This window comes from Mytilus trossulus, chromosome 9 (assembly GCF_036588685.1).
Source record: "Mytilus trossulus isolate FHL-02 chromosome 9, PNRI_Mtr1.1.1.hap1, whole genome shotgun sequence".
NCBI classification, from domain to species: Eukaryota; Metazoa; Mollusca; class Bivalvia; order Mytilida; family Mytilidae; genus Mytilus; species Mytilus trossulus.
The window spans coordinates 55,397,858-55,415,396 of NC_086381.1; the positions used below are offsets into that span (position 1 = coordinate 55,397,858).

General features: G+C 32.2%; 2 protein-coding genes across 5 annotated transcripts in view; one reads left to right on the plus strand and one right to left on the minus strand.

The window, feature by feature from the left end:
- Positions 1-2,254: 2,254 nt before the first annotated feature.
- On the minus strand, positions 2,255-16,479 carry LOC134683142 (cytosolic non-specific dipeptidase-like). The gene is made up of 14 exons (XM_063542259.1): positions 16,325-16,479; positions 14,694-14,817; positions 13,936-14,106; positions 13,197-13,277; positions 9,929-10,003; positions 9,436-9,516; positions 8,782-8,855; positions 7,166-7,240; positions 6,405-6,549; positions 5,791-5,890; positions 4,740-4,911; positions 4,055-4,140; positions 3,113-3,279; positions 2,255-2,522 (listed from the first exon to the last, which is right to left on the minus strand). Exons 1-14 carry the CDS (start codon positions 16,351-16,353, stop codon positions 2,475-2,477), a joined length of 1,428 nt encoding a protein of 475 aa, XP_063398329.1. The 5' UTR covers positions 16,354-16,479; the 3' UTR covers positions 2,255-2,474.
- A 145-nt stretch (positions 16,480-16,624) lies between these two features.
- The window catches only part of LOC134683141 (uncharacterized protein DDB_G0284459-like), a 29,726-nt gene continuing 28,811 nt past the window's right edge, over positions 16,625-17,539 (plus strand). For 3 of the 4 annotated variants that reach the window (XM_063542255.1, XM_063542258.1, XM_063542257.1), the window contains exon 1: positions 16,625-16,714. The gene's annotated coding sequence lies outside the window, so the exon portion shown is untranslated. Of the gene's footprint in view, positions 16,748-17,539 lie in introns of all 4 variants that reach the window. The other variant, XM_063542256.1, reaches the window with a different exon arrangement.

The window sequence follows — 17,539 nt, forward strand, 5'->3', positions numbered from 1 at the left end:
TAAAATCTTCAATGTTTTACTCATACCAAGCTATAAATACATTCAGTATTTACACCAAAGCAATTTAAAACAACAATCATGATTTTCCAATTATTCAACTTGAATTTGAATTAAAACTGGGCGCGAATGAGTAGAGTGCGAACGGACCTTGGGTGCGAAAGTGTATTGGGCGCGAACAGACCTGATACCACAGTCTGAACCCCCTTCTCCCACAAAATATTAAGTAAATAATCTTTTTGTTACTGTTATCAAAGGTCTAATGAAACTCAGGTAATTTCAAACATTTGTCAAAGAATTCTAGTCAAACCAGCACCTGGTTAAATTGGCACCTGGACAAATCAGCACCTGGTTAAATCGACACCTGATATAATCAATTCGTCACCCATGTTAAATATATATTTTCAACAGTATTTTAAGCAAAAAGAGTAAAAATAAGAAAGGGGTTGCCAGAATTTTTTTCAGTATTTAAGCAAAAAGAGGTAAATACTAACTTTTACATTTTTGGGTGTTCATGTACATTTTGTATATATTTATTTTTCTCACCTAAATGACTTTTTTGGTGTATTTTTAATGATTTATATATGAGTAGTCATAATTATTTGGACTAATACATGAGATATTGGATATTTTTATGCATTATTTTAACCAGTTGAGCATTTTACAGGATTGTTGGTTTGATGCTGTTTAAACTTTACTGAAAAAAAACCACCTTAAATTTGCTAATTATTTGGCATGAAAGTTTGATTTATTGAAAGGGACTCATAGTTTTCCATTTTATTTTAATAATTGTCTAATTGTTAAAACAATAGTTGGGTAAGGGCTTCGTTGTTTACCTTTATACACAACAACATATTCACTTTGGTTTCCTTGTTTACCTAAATACACAACAACATATTCACTATGTACTTGGTATAGAAAATATTATAACAAATATTATTGGATGCCGAATTGACGTCAAATAGGTGCCGATTTGACTAGATGCCAATTTAACCAGGTGCCGACTTGACTTGTACGTTTCAATTCCTCTGCGATCGTTTGCGGTATTTTCTTGAGAAAACCTATTTTCTATTATCAAAGAGAAGAAGAAACTGCTTGAAAATGATTCTGGAACGCTTCATGATTGTAAAAATAAGTTTAATTCAATCAAATAACAATTTTGAAACTTGCGATGTTTAAACAGGAAGTTTCAAAGGCACGTGTAAAAGAAGAAATTAACCGGTGAGAGTGGAAATCCGTACATGACAGATATCACTAAAGTACGAATTTGAAAGTAAAACAGTTCCATCCTTTTGAAAAACAGTCTTTAATATACCTATCACATTAATGTTTGAAGGGTCTTAAGCTCATTCAAACCATATAAGTCGGTATGAAACACCAAAACGGAATGAACAATAACCGATTACGTTTTGTAGTTTACAAATTCTAAACTGGTTCCCGTCAAACTACAACACTTTGTTCGAGTGTAGTGGAATACAAGCAGAAACCAGTGTAAACTGGTTCCTGGCTGATAACTACACAATGATCATGCATAATGATAGCACAAGCAGATTCCAGTTTGTATGGAAAATAGAAAATACAAACCAAGCGCGGTAGGCAGAGAAATGTAATGAAGTTCAGGTCGGCAGTAATGGAACAATGACTGCGTCATTTTCCAAAAAAAGGTTTTAATAATATATACAGGTAAATGAAAATTAACTTTCAGTCGTTTTAGGTATGCATTTTAGTTATGCTGCTGATAATTTATTTGTATGACCTCTTTAGCAATTCCAATAGGCATATTATATATCTATCTATATGCAAAAGTAAAATCACAAATATTTGAAACTCAGAGGGAAATTCTAAACATAAATTCCCTTATCAAATTTATGCCAAATTAAAAGCTCAAACACACTATTCCTATGGATAACAACTGTCATATACCTGATTTGGTACAGACATTTTCTTGCGTAGAAAATGGTGGTTTAAAAACCTGGTTTTATAGCTAGCTAAACCTCTCACTTGTACGACAGTTGCAGAAAATTCATTATATTGACAAGGATGTGTGAATAAAACAAACAGACATAATAGGTATAAACGTCAAAAATAGGGGTACAGTCGTTAACATTGTGTTCACTTTAAAAACAAACAAATATGTAACAAAGAAGCACAAAAAGGCATGTAGATAGTACTTAGAAATCAAATATCAATGAAAACATTTGACCTGTTATCCAGGAAAATTGGTACTAAGAAAATAAATAACTTAACATCAGAAACATTACTAGTGTAGAAATATTTTATTTTTTTCAAAAATTATATAAATATCATATTTGTTCATAAAGACATTAGTGTTGAAAACCCAACCATTGCTGTTTATATAAATAAAATAAAATCTAGCACTATGCTGTATCGTACAGTCAATAAGATTGTCAAAAAGTATGGCACTGTATAATACAATTATAGTTCTGTTTAATAGCTGAAACAGGTCACCACAAAGTTCATGACAATTTTGCTAACTCTTTGATATATGCTCCCAACACTTTTGCCTACAATAGAAAAGATTTTTTTTTAAACATTTGATTGAAGATACTGCTTTGCCATGCATTTTAATTGTGTTATAAAGTTGTGCAGTCTTTGAGTGCACTTGATATAAACCAATCAGAATGTTAGTTGAAATAAAAACTTTTTACAAATTTGTCTAAAGGGGGCTGACATTAGTTTTTGTCATAAATGTTCCTTTCTTGTTTAATAACTACAAGTATTTAATTTTGGGTGTTTATTTTAAATAAAATTTTAACAAAATATTTACTTTGACTTTTTGAGAAAATTTGAAAATTTCAAAAAAAATTGAATCTCACACTTTATCAGAAATATTTATTGGATAGATATCAGATTGATGAACACTAATTTTGATCGTTGAGTAGATTAATATTTCTTTAACAATAAAACTTTATTAAAATGTTCAGCTGATCTTTACAGTTCTTTACAGAGTTATCTCCCTGTAGTGTTATGTCTGACCTTAAACATACATTTTCTATGAAATTATTGAAATTAAATTCTTCCTTAAGCCATTATTTAAAACAATGCTAAAGACAAAATTTGAGAGCATTCAAATTTCAACCCTTTTTTTACTTACCCCATTTATATAATTTTTTCTGTCAATTTTCTCGTTTTGTGAATGAGCACCATCATCTGAGGCCCCAATAGGTAACAACATCACATTTTTGCCAGTTGCTTCTTGGAAGGTCAAGGTCACAGGTATGCTTCCACCTTCTCTTGTTAAATCAGGTTCAACTCCAAAAACTGAAACACATTCAGATAGCATAAAAGTCATATGATACTTTTAAAAAATTAAAAAAAAAAGTTTTACTGTAATACAAATAAACGCTGACATTTTGAAAAAGAAAATACTTCAGCTCAACAAAATCTTCAAAAATGTATTGCTTTTGAATAGTGTCTTCCTGTACACTAAATCACCTTTCTTTTTCTGTATGAAGTGACCATAATTACAAGACCTCTCGTTTGAATTGGAAAATGATGTTGCTTAAATTAAAGCATTCATGCATGTATGTTTTAACTACACAAAAGCACAAAAAACTGCAAATTTCAATATAACAATGATAAGTTTTTCTTCTTTCTGAAATCCATTTTTTAAATGATGTTACCCTTCATTCGAGTGCAAACAAGTTTCCCTCCTAGTTTCATTGGGTTGTTGGTTTGCTGTATCATTACCATACTCCCAACATATCCACGTTTGTATAATAAACAAGAATGTGTCCATGGTACACAGATGCCCCATCTGCGCTATCATTTTCTATGTTCAGTGGACCGTGAAAATGGAGGGAAAAATCTCTAATTTGGCAATAAAATTTGAAAGATTATATCATAAGGAACATGTGTATTAAGTTTCAAGTTGATTGGACTTCAACTTCATCAAAAACTACCTCGACCAAAACCCGAAGCAGGACAGACAGACTAACAGACAAAAGAACGAACGGACCCATAGACCAAAAAAACATAATGCCCATAAATGGGGCATAATAAATGGGGCATAAAATTAATGTAACATATGATTTACCAGTTTTCATTGCATTTCTACCAGCTACATAGTTAGGATCGTTAAAGTCACTAACCCATGGCTTTCCTCCATGGCCCATTGATAGACTGAAAAGAGAATTACAATCTAATTATCATACAAGAAAGGATTTTGTGGGAATTTCAATAAGATAAATATCCAATGAGTACTCTGAAATAAAAAATAAAATCTGAATTATTGCTGTTTTATTGATGTATAGCAAGCATTTTGTAAATATATATGTGAAGACTATTTTCACCGTTTAATTCCAATTAAATGATATCCCATGAAATAAATCACTTTCTCTAATTTTTGTGCTATTTTCACATTTCCTGAGCGGTGTGTGAAAAATATTTCTCATCACTTGTGAAATATCTGTTCTCAGCAAATGATTGGTTGAAATTTAAATTTACATTTAATTTTCTTATTTCTTCAAAATTTCTTATTGTAACCTCATGAAAAAAAGGTGACCATGCCTGATGACGACACATAACTTCCTGCAAATGTTTGAAAAGAAGGATGAAAAACAGATTCCACCGCTATAACTTATGTATTACGATATATCTCCACTCTCAACAGATAAATTTTAATTATACAAAAAGCTCGCCCTTTAAATATGTCTGAAGTGGAGAAATATCGTAACATACTTGTTGCAGTTATGGAATCTATATGTATATTTTCAACAAACCTGACTTTGTTTGGACTTCCTTGTTTTTTAACAACATTATCAATATGTGCTTTAACTTTCTTTTCTACTTCCTCTGGTAACTGATCTGGTACAAGTCTGATAGAGAACTTTCCAATTACTTTACGTGGGATCACAGTCTTAGCTCCTGCTCCCGAAAAAGCTCCCTCAACTCCTAGAATTAAAATGGATATTGAAAACTGTTAAAAATAAAGACTAAAAGAGTATTGCTGGTTTTCACAGTTCTATCTATTTTCCTCTTATTCCCATTATTCTTTTTTTTCAATCACTTGCAATAAATCCCACAATAGGTCTTCAAATTGCAATAAAAATCAGTAGTAAGGGCTTTGCAGTAATAAATATTTAAATCAAAGGGAATTACAATAATAAATGCATTCACCGGTACGTTATCAACCATGCAAAGACATCTTGTACGTGCAGATCAACCTATTACAAATTTTATTTATTCTGTACCAGTTTTGGTTTTTCAAGTCTTTTTTATTTCAATATCACATATATCTGAGCCCATCTTTTCATACTTTTGTGCCCACTGTGTTTAATGTGGATTAATTTACTTGAGTCGAAACCAATCTTTGTGGACTGAAGAAAAAATGTATTTTAAGAAATTTGATTTGGTGAAGCCGCTAAAGGCATACCTGTCAACTGTCACTATTAATGGGGGATTTCCCCCATGGAAGCTCTGAAATGGAAATTTTGTAAAAACATTTTTGTCTACAATTTTAGACAAAACAGTAGTTTTATTATTGCTATAGGCTTTTAAAAGTATGAAGAAGCCAAAAAAAACCAACAATAAAATACATTTGAAGGCCCCCTTAATGGTTTTGTAGGACTACAAGAGCGATTTTGCACGCAAAACCCCAATGGGCATTTTGAAATGTTGGCAGGTATGCAAAGTTTGCATATTAACCTATAAATAATTTGTACTTAATACAACATTTAAATTTTGATTTACTCATACCCATGGAATTAACTGAAATTGTTATTGCATGGATAATAAAGAATTGAATGAAATTAATCTAAATTTACGCTTTACCGTGAATTGACAAAGAGGGGAATCTCCATCTGTGCATCAATGCATCTGGTTTATTGTCGTGGATCAATTTAGTCACACCAACATCTTTTCTGTATTCTTCCTAAAGACAAAAGAAAATCCATTAGGTACTATAAAGAGATCAATAAGATGTTGAATATTTTTTTAAGTTTGTTAGTCTTTGTGTCATTATTGAACTTGACCTTCATTTTGTTGTCTGTAACAACATATCGAAATTTGAAAAGCTTTTGTTGAAGGGTTCATGAGTAAATGCACGGACAACATTTGGTTGCCACCCGCCCAACCCCCCAACCGCTGTACATCACCAAATCAATAACCGAAATTTTTGTCACAAAAATCCGGTTATTAAAATCTAATTTTAAAGATTAGTAAAGTGCCCTTGATCAATAAATGTCAAAAGTATTTAAAATCAAACTTGACCTACAATTCATGACATTGGGTTCAAATTTCAACAAATTGGGTCAAGTAGTACTAGACGTATCATCTGGAAACTGAACTTGTGACAATAAAGGGATGGCAAAATGAAGTGTGCATAATGCTATATTGCCCTTCTTAGATACAGGGTTAAAAATTTACTGTAATTACAAGAAACTTACCAAATCAAAATCTATTGGACCATATGACTTTCTTTCCTCATCTGTAACAGGTGCTACTGTATCATAGATACCTGGAATCAGTATTTTCCCATTTACATCCACTAATGATCCTAATATTGCTGTTAAATCTGTCATTGCCTCATGTCTATTTATAGAAAAAATATACGATTTTTTAAAAATTTTCTTTGGTTAACTTTTCAAATAATCAGCAATGCACACATTTGCATATGCATTTAATAAATGAATCAAAGTTCTGTTAAATTAATACAGCAAATAAGTTCCCCAAATTAACCAGATTCTGCTGTTTCATTTTTTTGGAAAAAAAAAACCAACATTGCCATGCAAATACGAGCACACAATTCTTATTGCCATGCAAAATAAACTTCTTTTTTTTTTATATAAATAAGGCTGTTAGTTTTTCGTTTGATTTGTTTTACCTTGTCATTTCAAGTCCTTTTATAGCTGACTATGCAGTATGAGCTTTGCTCATTGTTGAAGGCCTTACGGTGACCTATAGATGTGTGTCATTTTGGTCACTTGTGGAGAGTTTTCTCATTGGCAATCATACCACATCTTGTTTTTTTATATATATTTAGCTGTTTGTTTTTTCTCGAAAAAAATCATCAGCTCAGAGACAGTATGACCAACCAATCTTATTGTCCTGTAAGAAATCTTGCAGTGACATCAACACTTACAGTATGAAATATGACTATTTAATTGATCTCTGTATAAAAATAAAATAATTTCTTTGACTAACTTACACTGTTCCTCCAAATACACCGGAATGTAAATCCTTCGTAGAACACACCACTTCCAGAAAAAAGTAACAAATGCCTCTGAAATCCAATAAGAAAACAATATTATTTTATGTACCAAGGAAGCAGAGTAAACAATATACAATCGCCTAATTTAAAATTTCAATGTTAAATTCTGATGGAAAATTTGACATACTGGTATGCAACAAATTAGAAGTTTTTGTTTAATGACAGCATGGACAGACATGGATCCAGTACATGAGGTTAATGGAGCGGAACTCTTAACAATTATGGAGAGCGTAGTTGGATAAATGTTATACAATATTTTTTTTTCTCAATTTGAACTATTGTACCCAGCCTGAAACCATCCCTGTAAAATACATTTAATTTAGTTTTTAAATAAACATTCTTGATAGGGCAAGATGAAAACGGACATGTGCAAATTAAATAACTATAGTTTAATTCTCCCTCGCCATGTTTGTCCTAATTTAAAGTATTTCTTCTCTAAATTCAATAGGCCATAAACAAAACAAACACAAAAATAGGATAAGTTGCTTGCAGTAACATATTATTTTCTCTTGTGATGCAATATTTTTTTTCATTTTATTGTACAGATTTCTTTGATTCAAACAACATATAAATACATGTTATAAACATAGCAGCAACTGTATATATACTATTATGAGTAAACTTTGATTCAACGTAACTACAAGCACCTTTCGATACTACATGTAACACATTTTTAAAAGGCTGAACTTTGTATAGTACCATAAAACCCCTACCGTAGAAACAGCAAAACTTTTCTCATGCTTTATACACCTAACATCAAACTTTATAAATAGTACGTACTGTTGCAGAACTAGCATCAGAACTAGTTATACATACTAGTTTCCCTCTATATATAATTGCTAAAAATAGCAATTGGAAAAACTCAATTGTATACGAAATGAAATATATATGTCACTGTAGCTCTTTGAATAGAAATATTACAACAAAAGTTTTCTACCTAAATAAGGCTCGAAATTGCACTTTGTTGATACAGCTTTTTCACAAGCCAAGCCTCTTTTAGGGAGATATATAACAATGTATAATGGTCAAAGATATTTTAATTTGTTAACATAATGGTTCCCAGATATGATTTCTATGTTTCATCTAATTATGATCATTTTGCTAATAGAGAAATAGCTTGGGAATATTACCATTATAAAAACACAAGGTTACGGTGAAAAATGAATACTGAGGCAGACCAAAATTAAAGGTTAGTGTAGTACAGAACTTTTGTATTATAAGTTTAAACTGCTAGAAGTTTGGGCATATAAATGTTGAAATTATGCCACACAGCCTTATGTTTTTACCTTTAAAATACAAAGTAGTGCATATCATCTTTCTGTTTTAGGTAATATTTTTTTTTACCAAACTTCAAAAAAAAAAGTTGCACAGCTTTAGCCGCAAGGGAGTTCCTATGGGAAATTGCATTATCTATAAATACAGAATTGCAACACAGGAGAACTTACCTCAATCCATATGTAAGGAGAACTTACCTCAATCCATATGTAAGGAGAACTTACCTCAATCCATATGTAAGGAGAACTTAACTCAATCCATATGTAAGGAGAACTTACCTCAATCCATATGTAATACAAGGTTTTGTCTTCCCAAGCCAGTAGTTATCAGAGATACAGACATAATCCACATCCTAAAATGTTTATAACAAAAAGTTCAAATTTGGTTTTAGATTAAGATCTCCTTAATTACTGAAACATTTCCAATGCCATACGTTGCAATGAAATTACTGTAACACTTATAAATTTGTGCAACTAACAAATAACACTAATTCTGACATTTAGGATTTATTTTACAGGTTTTAGTCAAATTATTAGGGCATTAAATTTATCAAGATGAAATCTTCAGCAAAATAAAAAACAAATCCAATATACTTAAAAACATTTACAAATTTAAAACTTTTAAAATGTTAATTAGACAATTTTCCTTAACTTTTACAATATTATAAATTAACCTGATACATAACATTTTATCACATATGCACAAAAAAAATTGTTCATGTCTTAGCTAGAAACAGCAAATGTACAGAAATATAGTGTTGTCTCCCCTTAATCTAAGTACATGTGTATTATTCTTATTGATCCATATATGCTCAGATCAAACGAACAATGATGAATAAAAAATCAAATATAATTTAAGTTGAAAAAGAAGCTTCTGTAATATATGTTACAGTCAATTATTTCCCTGGTTAGTTCAATATATTATATATTTACCTTTAAGAATGTATCTTTCTTGGAAAAAACTAAATCATCTAGACCTTCTGATCCTGATTCTTCCATACCTTCTAGCATAAACTAAAATAAACCATTATTAAATTATAAATTTGAATAAAGTAGTGGTGTAAGAATCACAGATAGTCATGTTAAAACTAGATTGATTTTTGAATTTTGGTGTTTTAACGCTACTTTTAAGCACCACATCTAGGCTATTTCATGGCAGTCATTTTTAATTGGTGGAGGAAGCCATAGTGCCTGGAGAAATACAATATCAATAACAAGGATGTTGGAACATAAACAAACCACCTTGGCTGCGAAAATGAACTAGTTCTCTTATTTCTTGCTTATTATACTCTATAGTCCACACCCCTTCTGGAAGGTCCAATTTTGGAGATACAAGCCTTTCTACGGTAATTTATTTTTAAAATGTTGTTAAAAAATAAAATATTTTTTTATTTGAATAACAGCAGTAAATATCCTTTAATACTACCTTGATGTTGATAGGAATGTCCTGTTTCAGTTCTTGCATAGCTTCCAGTGTGTTTATCCAGTCTAATACAGGACCCTGAAAAAGTATCAGATTCAAAATATACTATAACCCTGCCACATTCTCTATGTATGTGCCTGTCCCATGTCAGGAGCCTGTTATTCAGTGGTTGTCGTTTGTTTATGTGTTACATAATTATTTTTCCTTCATCTTTTGTAAATAAATTGGGCCATTAGTTTTTTTCTTTGAATTGATTTACATTGTCAGTTCAGGGCCTTTTATAGCTGACTATGCTGTATGGGCTTTGCTCATTTTTGAGGGCCATACAGTGACTTATAATTGTTAATTTCTGTGTCATGTTGGTCTCTTGTGGAGAGTATCATTTAATTCTGATAATCTTGTCTTGCATGGAAATGAATAAAAGGAGATTATAGGTTCAATACATCATTTGGACAATAGTCATAGAAATCTAATTTCTAGATATATAGGTCAGTGCACAATCTTCAACAATAACTATTGTCTATATATACTCTCTTAATTGCTCTAAATCTACAAAAAGATGAATAATTTATCAAAAACTATCACAAAATTGTTAATTCCACCAACACTAAATTTGGATAGGCCCAAATGGGGCAGTATCCAATTTAGTGGGCATCTTAAAACCTTCCTATTAAATTTGATCAGTTTAATACAGATACATGTTAACCTGAATTTTCATACAATACTTCTTTCTACATGTCTAATCAGGGGTTAAAAAATCCACTAGCCCGACGCCCGGGACTAGATCATTTATACCTCGGGCAATTAAAATGTGTAATCCGATATGCCCGACGGACTAGTAACAAAAAATTCTCGACGCCGGCCAAAATAGAAAGTGAAAAATCACTTCATCACTATTCTATGTAAGCCATTTCGATTCAATTAAGTCATCCGGGATTCCAAGAATTTGAACTGGTTTGTACAGGTCCTGTTGTACATATTTTAAAATACAACAAATAACTCTGGCATGTCTGGGTGGCCTGGTATCACGTGTTGATTGCAATTATCGTACTTTAAATATCTATTTCTCATACCATGGCTTGGGGTATTGTACATTGCTTATCGTGCCGAGATTTTCAATTAACGGTATTTGGGGGTATGATGTATTGATTGGTATTGACCTGTCTTGTTGCACAGCTCTTGAGCACGAAACAAGACAACAAAATATTTCTTAATATTTTAGTACGGGAACCGCAGGAACTTTGTCAGTTTCAAAACGAAAAACAGTAGATGAAGGAAGTAACGAGGCTGACAATTCATCCCCCAAAAATGCTAAATACGACAGGGAAAAGCCGCGGAAAAAAATATAATAGTGTCCAGGACAGCAGGGCTGTCAAGTCTTTAGTGCGAGACTCTCACATGTTCATGCTTATTTGGCGGCATTTTCCTATGATCTATTGTATTTTATCTTTGATCTCCAAATCACGCATTCACTTCCTGAAAAGTTGGCAGAACTGGGACACAATGATTCCCCTGGCAAGGTTGGCTGTTGCTGATGAAAAAACAGACAATGCTCTGTGAATATTGCCGTTAGTTGCCCCAAGTACGCCAATAAAAAGTCTGCTTTGAATGTGGGAACAACTAAGATAGGTTAAGCACCAAAAGAATAAATAAGAGATCAACAAAAATTATTAAATAGTGTATAATGTCTCCTTCAAAACAAAGGACACCCACTTTGTATTATGCATCAAACTCTTGATTTTTAAGGCATACTAGAGCTAGCGGTCAGGTTTGATGGACTAGCAGTTCTTCCAACAGGGCTAGTAAAATCCTGCTGCCAATAAGTCCTGGGCTAGTTAGCTGTAACAAAAATTTTTAACCCCTGCTAATAAATTTATCAAAGAAAATTAATAAAAAAACAGCAAAAAAATATTTATACAAAGAGTAAACATTTTATCAATTATAAAATTTAAAAAGGATACCATTGAGCAGTTATTGAACTACTAAATAGCCTTTTTGTCGAGCCTTCGACTTTAGTCGAAAAAGCGAGACTAAGCGATCCTACATTCCGTCGGCGGCGGCGGCGTCAACAATATTCACTCTGTGGTTAAAGTTTTTGAAAATTTGATAACTTTCTTAAACTACACTGGATTTCTTCCAAACTTGGACAGAAGCTTGTTTATGATCATAAGATAGTATCCAGAAGTAAATTTTGTAAAAATAAAATTCCATTTTTTCTGTATTTTATTTATAAATGGACTTAGTTTTTCTGCCTGGAAACATTACATTCACTCTGTGGTTAAAGTTTTTAAAATTTTAATAACTTTCTTTAACTATCCTGGGTTTGTACCAAACTTGGACAAAAGCTTGGTTATGATCATAAGATTGTATCCAGAAGTAAATTTTGTAAAAAAAATAATTATTTTTTTCCGTATTATACTTTTAAATTGACTTAGGTTTTCTGCCAGAAAACAACACATTCACTCTGTGGTTAAATTTTCAAAAAAATTTTAATGACTTTCTTATACTATTTTAAATTTGTACCAAACTTGGACAGAAGCTTGTTTATGATCAAAAGCTAGTATCTAGAAAGGATTTTTTTTTAATATTTGGTACCTGTGTATCTGTATTTTTATCTATAAATGGATTTAGTTTTTCTTCCAGTCAACATTACATACAGTCTGCAGTTAAAGTTTTAAAACATTTATTCGAATCATAAACTATCCTGAAATTTTTACCAAACTTGGACAGAACCTTCTTACAATCAAAAGATAGTATCAAGAGGAATATTTTTATTGATTGTTTTCCTCATTTTTGTTGAGCCTGGGAGTTACAGCAAAAGTAGGCGAGACACTGGGTTCCGCGGAACCCTTATGAATTTTTTTATCTTTAGAGGCAGCATATAGCTTTTTAAACAGAAAAATAGAGAGTTCTTTTTTATGTTGAGTATTTAAACTGGTGGTTACTTGCTGAAAACAATTAAAAAATGGAAATTGATATTCAATGGAGGAAAATAAATTCATAGTCCGAGCCATTTGCCTTGAAGTTTTTCCAAAACCAGTGACATAAGCAGTCTTTATGATGTTTGAATCTAGAGGCCCATGGCTGATTTTTACGAGATTTCAGCTATCTATTGGCCTGTACAGCTGATGTTTACAGACCTGACAGCATATTTACAATCAATGGCTGGTGTGCCTGTGGTTTAGCGCAAAGACTGCATAAGTTTTTTCTAGAATATTTTAGTTAGGTCATATATTTGGAGACACAATTAAAACATTTATCCTCAGTATACCTTATCATCTGTGGAACCTCGGCCATATAATTTCCCATCTACTTCTGTCAGTACAAATGGTTCTGTATCCCAGCCATCATCCTGAAAATTAAATAACAGTTATATATTCATCGCACTGTTAAGACTGTAAAAAAACTTTATAAGTATATATAAAAGTTTATTTCAACAAGCTTATACAAGTTTTATGAAAATCAACTTTTATCAGTATAAGAATGAATATATATATCACAACATTAAGTCAGGAGCTTGTTGTTAGTGTAAACAATGTTGTTCTGTGGTTTTTTCATTTGTTTGTGTGGTTCATCATTTCATAAGTGTTTCTGGTTTCCTGTTTTTATATACTTTATTAGATAGGCTGTCATGACTGTTGGTTTTCCTGTTTGAATTGTTTTACAATAGTCACATTTGGTGCACTTTAAGGCTTGCTGTTCGGTGTGAGCCAAGACTCTGTATTGAAGGCCCTATTTTGACATATAAATTGGCTATCTTATTTATATTAATAACTACTGCCATTTAAAATTGCAACAGAACAGTGTTGCCACATGAAACGATGAAGAAAACATGGTAAATAACATCTTATTGATTTAACCTATATTATTGCAGTAAGAACACCAGTGGTTGAACCCTTTCAATGTATTCCTTAATTAAAAAATAGTTAAATGTCCCACTGGCTTAAATCTTTCTTCAAAACCCTGCAAGACATTTTTCTAAACTGTATACATGAAAACTAAATGTAGACCTTGTGTGCTGGTTGCACATCTAAATGTCCATAAACCAATAATGTCTTCTTTTTTGGATCTGTACCAAGTGTGGCAAGTAATACAGGAGGCAAGGGTAACTTTGTGCCATCAGGCATGACCTGATCGCCTAATTCTTCTAAATGGGTGGTGGCTCCTAATGTTTCTAATTCCTGCAAGAAGAGAAATTGAAAACTACAAAAAATTATAATTTTTCACAGATTGTTTCATGTTTTGGGTTTTTTTTGTAAGAAAAGCATAACCCACCCACCAATAATTTCCCAGCTTGATATACAATATATATGATACCTTAATTATTATTAACCAGACAGGATCATTCATATTAATTATTATAAAATTTATAAACATGATAAAGAATTCGGTTTACAGTTTTAACAGAAGATGAACATTTATAACCTAAACACAAATAATTTTCTACCCATTGTTACAAAATCTGTGTGAAATTGCACACCATCATATTTGTCACATTTTATTGTATGGTACTCAAAATATGGTGCATTTTGCAATAGTGAAATATCAAACATAACTTTTTTTAAATTATTGCATATGACTTCTTTCAGTCGACTATTTTAGTTGAGATTGCATCATCTTCTGTAGCAGGTAATTGTACACTAGTCTAGCTTCAAAGTTCTAGAAAGCATAAACTCTTAAATTATACTACAATGTAATACATAACATGACATAAATGATAAAACTGTGAAAACAATGTTGTCCATACATGTATCTTCAAAAATTTTACCTTTTGTGTCCACTTGACCATTTTTACAATTTCAGGTCTTGTTTCTGGCCATGCTGATACACTTTTGATAGCAACTGTGTCCGCCAGTCTCTTGATATACTTTTCTTGTTTCGCATCTATTTGCCTGTGTACAAAAAAATCCCTTTGATTAAACATCTTGAACTGATAGTACTTTCAATAGTTTCTTCACAGATTTTTTTTGTGTACATATACTTGATTTGCATAGGTTTTTTTCAATAAATTTTTTTATCAGGTTTAAAGTATGATTGCATTGTGAAAACGAATATTTCATCAATAAAATTCCAGTCAGATATTCTCATGAATATTTTTTTTATATAGATACAAATTTTATTAAGTCTATTACAGATTTTTTGTAGGCAAGATGTTTCAACTAAGCCTGAGGCACTACACAGGCATCAAAAGGCGTCATTATGGAGTTAAGTGACAATGCCTACAATTTGGTCATGTGGTGATTCAACTTAGTACTGTATCCTGGAACTGGCATATAATTGACAGCTTGAAAGGCTACTTAATTTTTTCGCTAATGACTGAGAAGGGGTCAAAGTAAAAAATCATAATACTCATAAATTATAGCATTAGTTTAAACTTATTTATTTATAGTGGATTGGGAAACAAGTTATTGCAAAGTTCTTATATTAATCCCTCTCCACTTTGCTGGAGAGAGTGCTGCCTAAATGTAGCGGCATTAGCATCCACTTTTTCAAAATGTACAAGGGTGTCTGTTATGTGCAAGAGATATGGCTCTCTCTTAACACAGGTCAGTCATTTCTCATCACCTTCCGATGGATTATCATCATTTCTCAAGACCATACTAGCAAATGGTGTTGGGGGAGAGCCGAAAATTCAGTCCCTGAAATTTTCCCCCCGTAACGGAGATTGAACCAGGAACTTTAGTGTTAGTAGTTTGATCCACTAACCACTGTATGTATGTACTGGTAAATGCCTCCGATATCCGAAGAACCCCTCGAAAACTGCGAGGGTACAGTGGCATCCATGTACACTCCCTATCGGGATTAATGGAGATGTGTCACTAACGTATATTTATACGACAATTATTTTTAAAGGACAATTCAATCCCCACCCAACACAAAGGGAGTGCTAGGACACTGGGAAGTCTGTTATTATGGTGGAGGAAGCCGAAGTACTCGGAGAGAACCACCGGGTCACTCGGTGGAAACAGAAAAACCAGAGAGATATCAGACGATTGATCTCCAGGTCAAAGTAGGGGACACCTTTGACCAACCGCTCAAAGTAGGGGACACCTTTGACCAACCAAGGCCCCCACTACACCACGGCTTTCATAAATAACTTATAGAAATAGAAGTCTCAGCATCATTATCAGTAGTCCAAATAATTATGATGATTTAGAAGGCTATTTTGTATTTTTGTTTTGATGCCTTCTTGACGACGTAAGGCGTCAAAGAAAAAAATATAATAGACTTTCAAGATGTCATAATTCATTTAATTATTTGGACTAGTGCAACTGGGGATTAAAAATGAAAGTGAAAATTATAGAAGTTATAACTATCATGACTGTTGAATGACAATTTTTTTTCATGCATCTGGATGTAACTTATTTGAGAATAATAAAAAAACAAAAATAATCTTACTCAAAAAGTTTCTTTGTGTCTGTATCCATGATGACAGAAGGGATTGATACTGGGTGGGAAAGTGTTCTCACTATCTGCAGATTGACCACGTGATTTTTTGTACGGATCTGACTAATGACCAAAGTACAAGTTTTTTAACTTGTGTGCGAGCACATCCATATAAGTGATTTAAGATCATTATGGTCTCTTCAGTAAAACAAATTTTATTGGAGGGAACTTTTAACTACATAATCACGAATAGAAAGAATTCTATAGTTTCTTGCAGTTGCAGCTTTGCGCCGAAAACGTCATTTCCGCCCGCACATACGGGCACCTTGTAAAAGATGGTGGCCAACTTGTCGCAGCAAAGTTTGCGGCTTTGATAACAAAATTTTCCAAAATCTAGATTAGGTACACATGAATACATTGTTTTAAAACAAAAAAGTAAATATCTACGCACAGTAATCAAAAGGATTTCATCAAACATTACTTTACCAACCATTTTCGGTTGATTTCCCTGCACATTTTTTAGTGCTGCATGCATAAAATTTGTGTATATTCTCGTCAAAAATGTGTGTAAATGCTATTAGATGAATCATTGATGTATTCATAATATGTGGTGATAGTTGAATATTATAGATCCTTGCAATTATATGATGCTCTGAAATCAAAATGAGCATCATGCATTCGTTGTAATGTAGAGTGTTAATTAATCTTCTTATTGTCATATTGGTGTGTCTTTGTCGATGGACAATATTGCCTTACTGGTAATCCAAATGACATCAACTTGGGTAGGAATGCCTTTTACCATTAAATGTCAAACGGTCATTTCTGCTATTGTAAGCGTCAAATTGGTTAATATTTTACTGTGTCAAATATCCTGATCGTGATTGGTCAGAGCCTGATCGAGGTCTCAAAAATTAACGTAACCATCAGTTTTTTTGTCCTTTCCCCTTAAAGAAAGCGTACATTTTATCCTCATGCATCAAAATAAGTTAACGTCATTTACCGTTTTCTTCATGAAGGTACGTATACCCCCATTAAGACCCTCATCAATGAATACAAACAATAAATAGCTTTAGTAAAGGTGCATTGATAGCTTATCAATATTCTTGCTACTTTCATTTATCATAGTGCATGTAGTACTAAAATATTTAAATGTGAAAAATATTTTCCTTAGTGGTCAATACAACCTTTAGCTATTTGCTATTTTAGAACATTTAAACCTATGGTGAA

Coding starts and splice junctions, on each gene's coding strand:
- LOC134683142 (XM_063542259.1), bottom strand. CDS start 16,353: ATGGATACAGACACAAAGAAACTTTTTGA. Junction 13,278..13,935: donor ATGTGCAACCAGCACACAAG/GTCTACATTTAG, acceptor TTTAATTTTCAG/GATGATGGCTGGGATACAGA. Junction 2,523..3,112: donor GAAAAAATTATATAAATGGG/GTAAGTAAAAAA, acceptor TTTCTATTGTAG/GCAAAAGTGTTGGGAGCATA.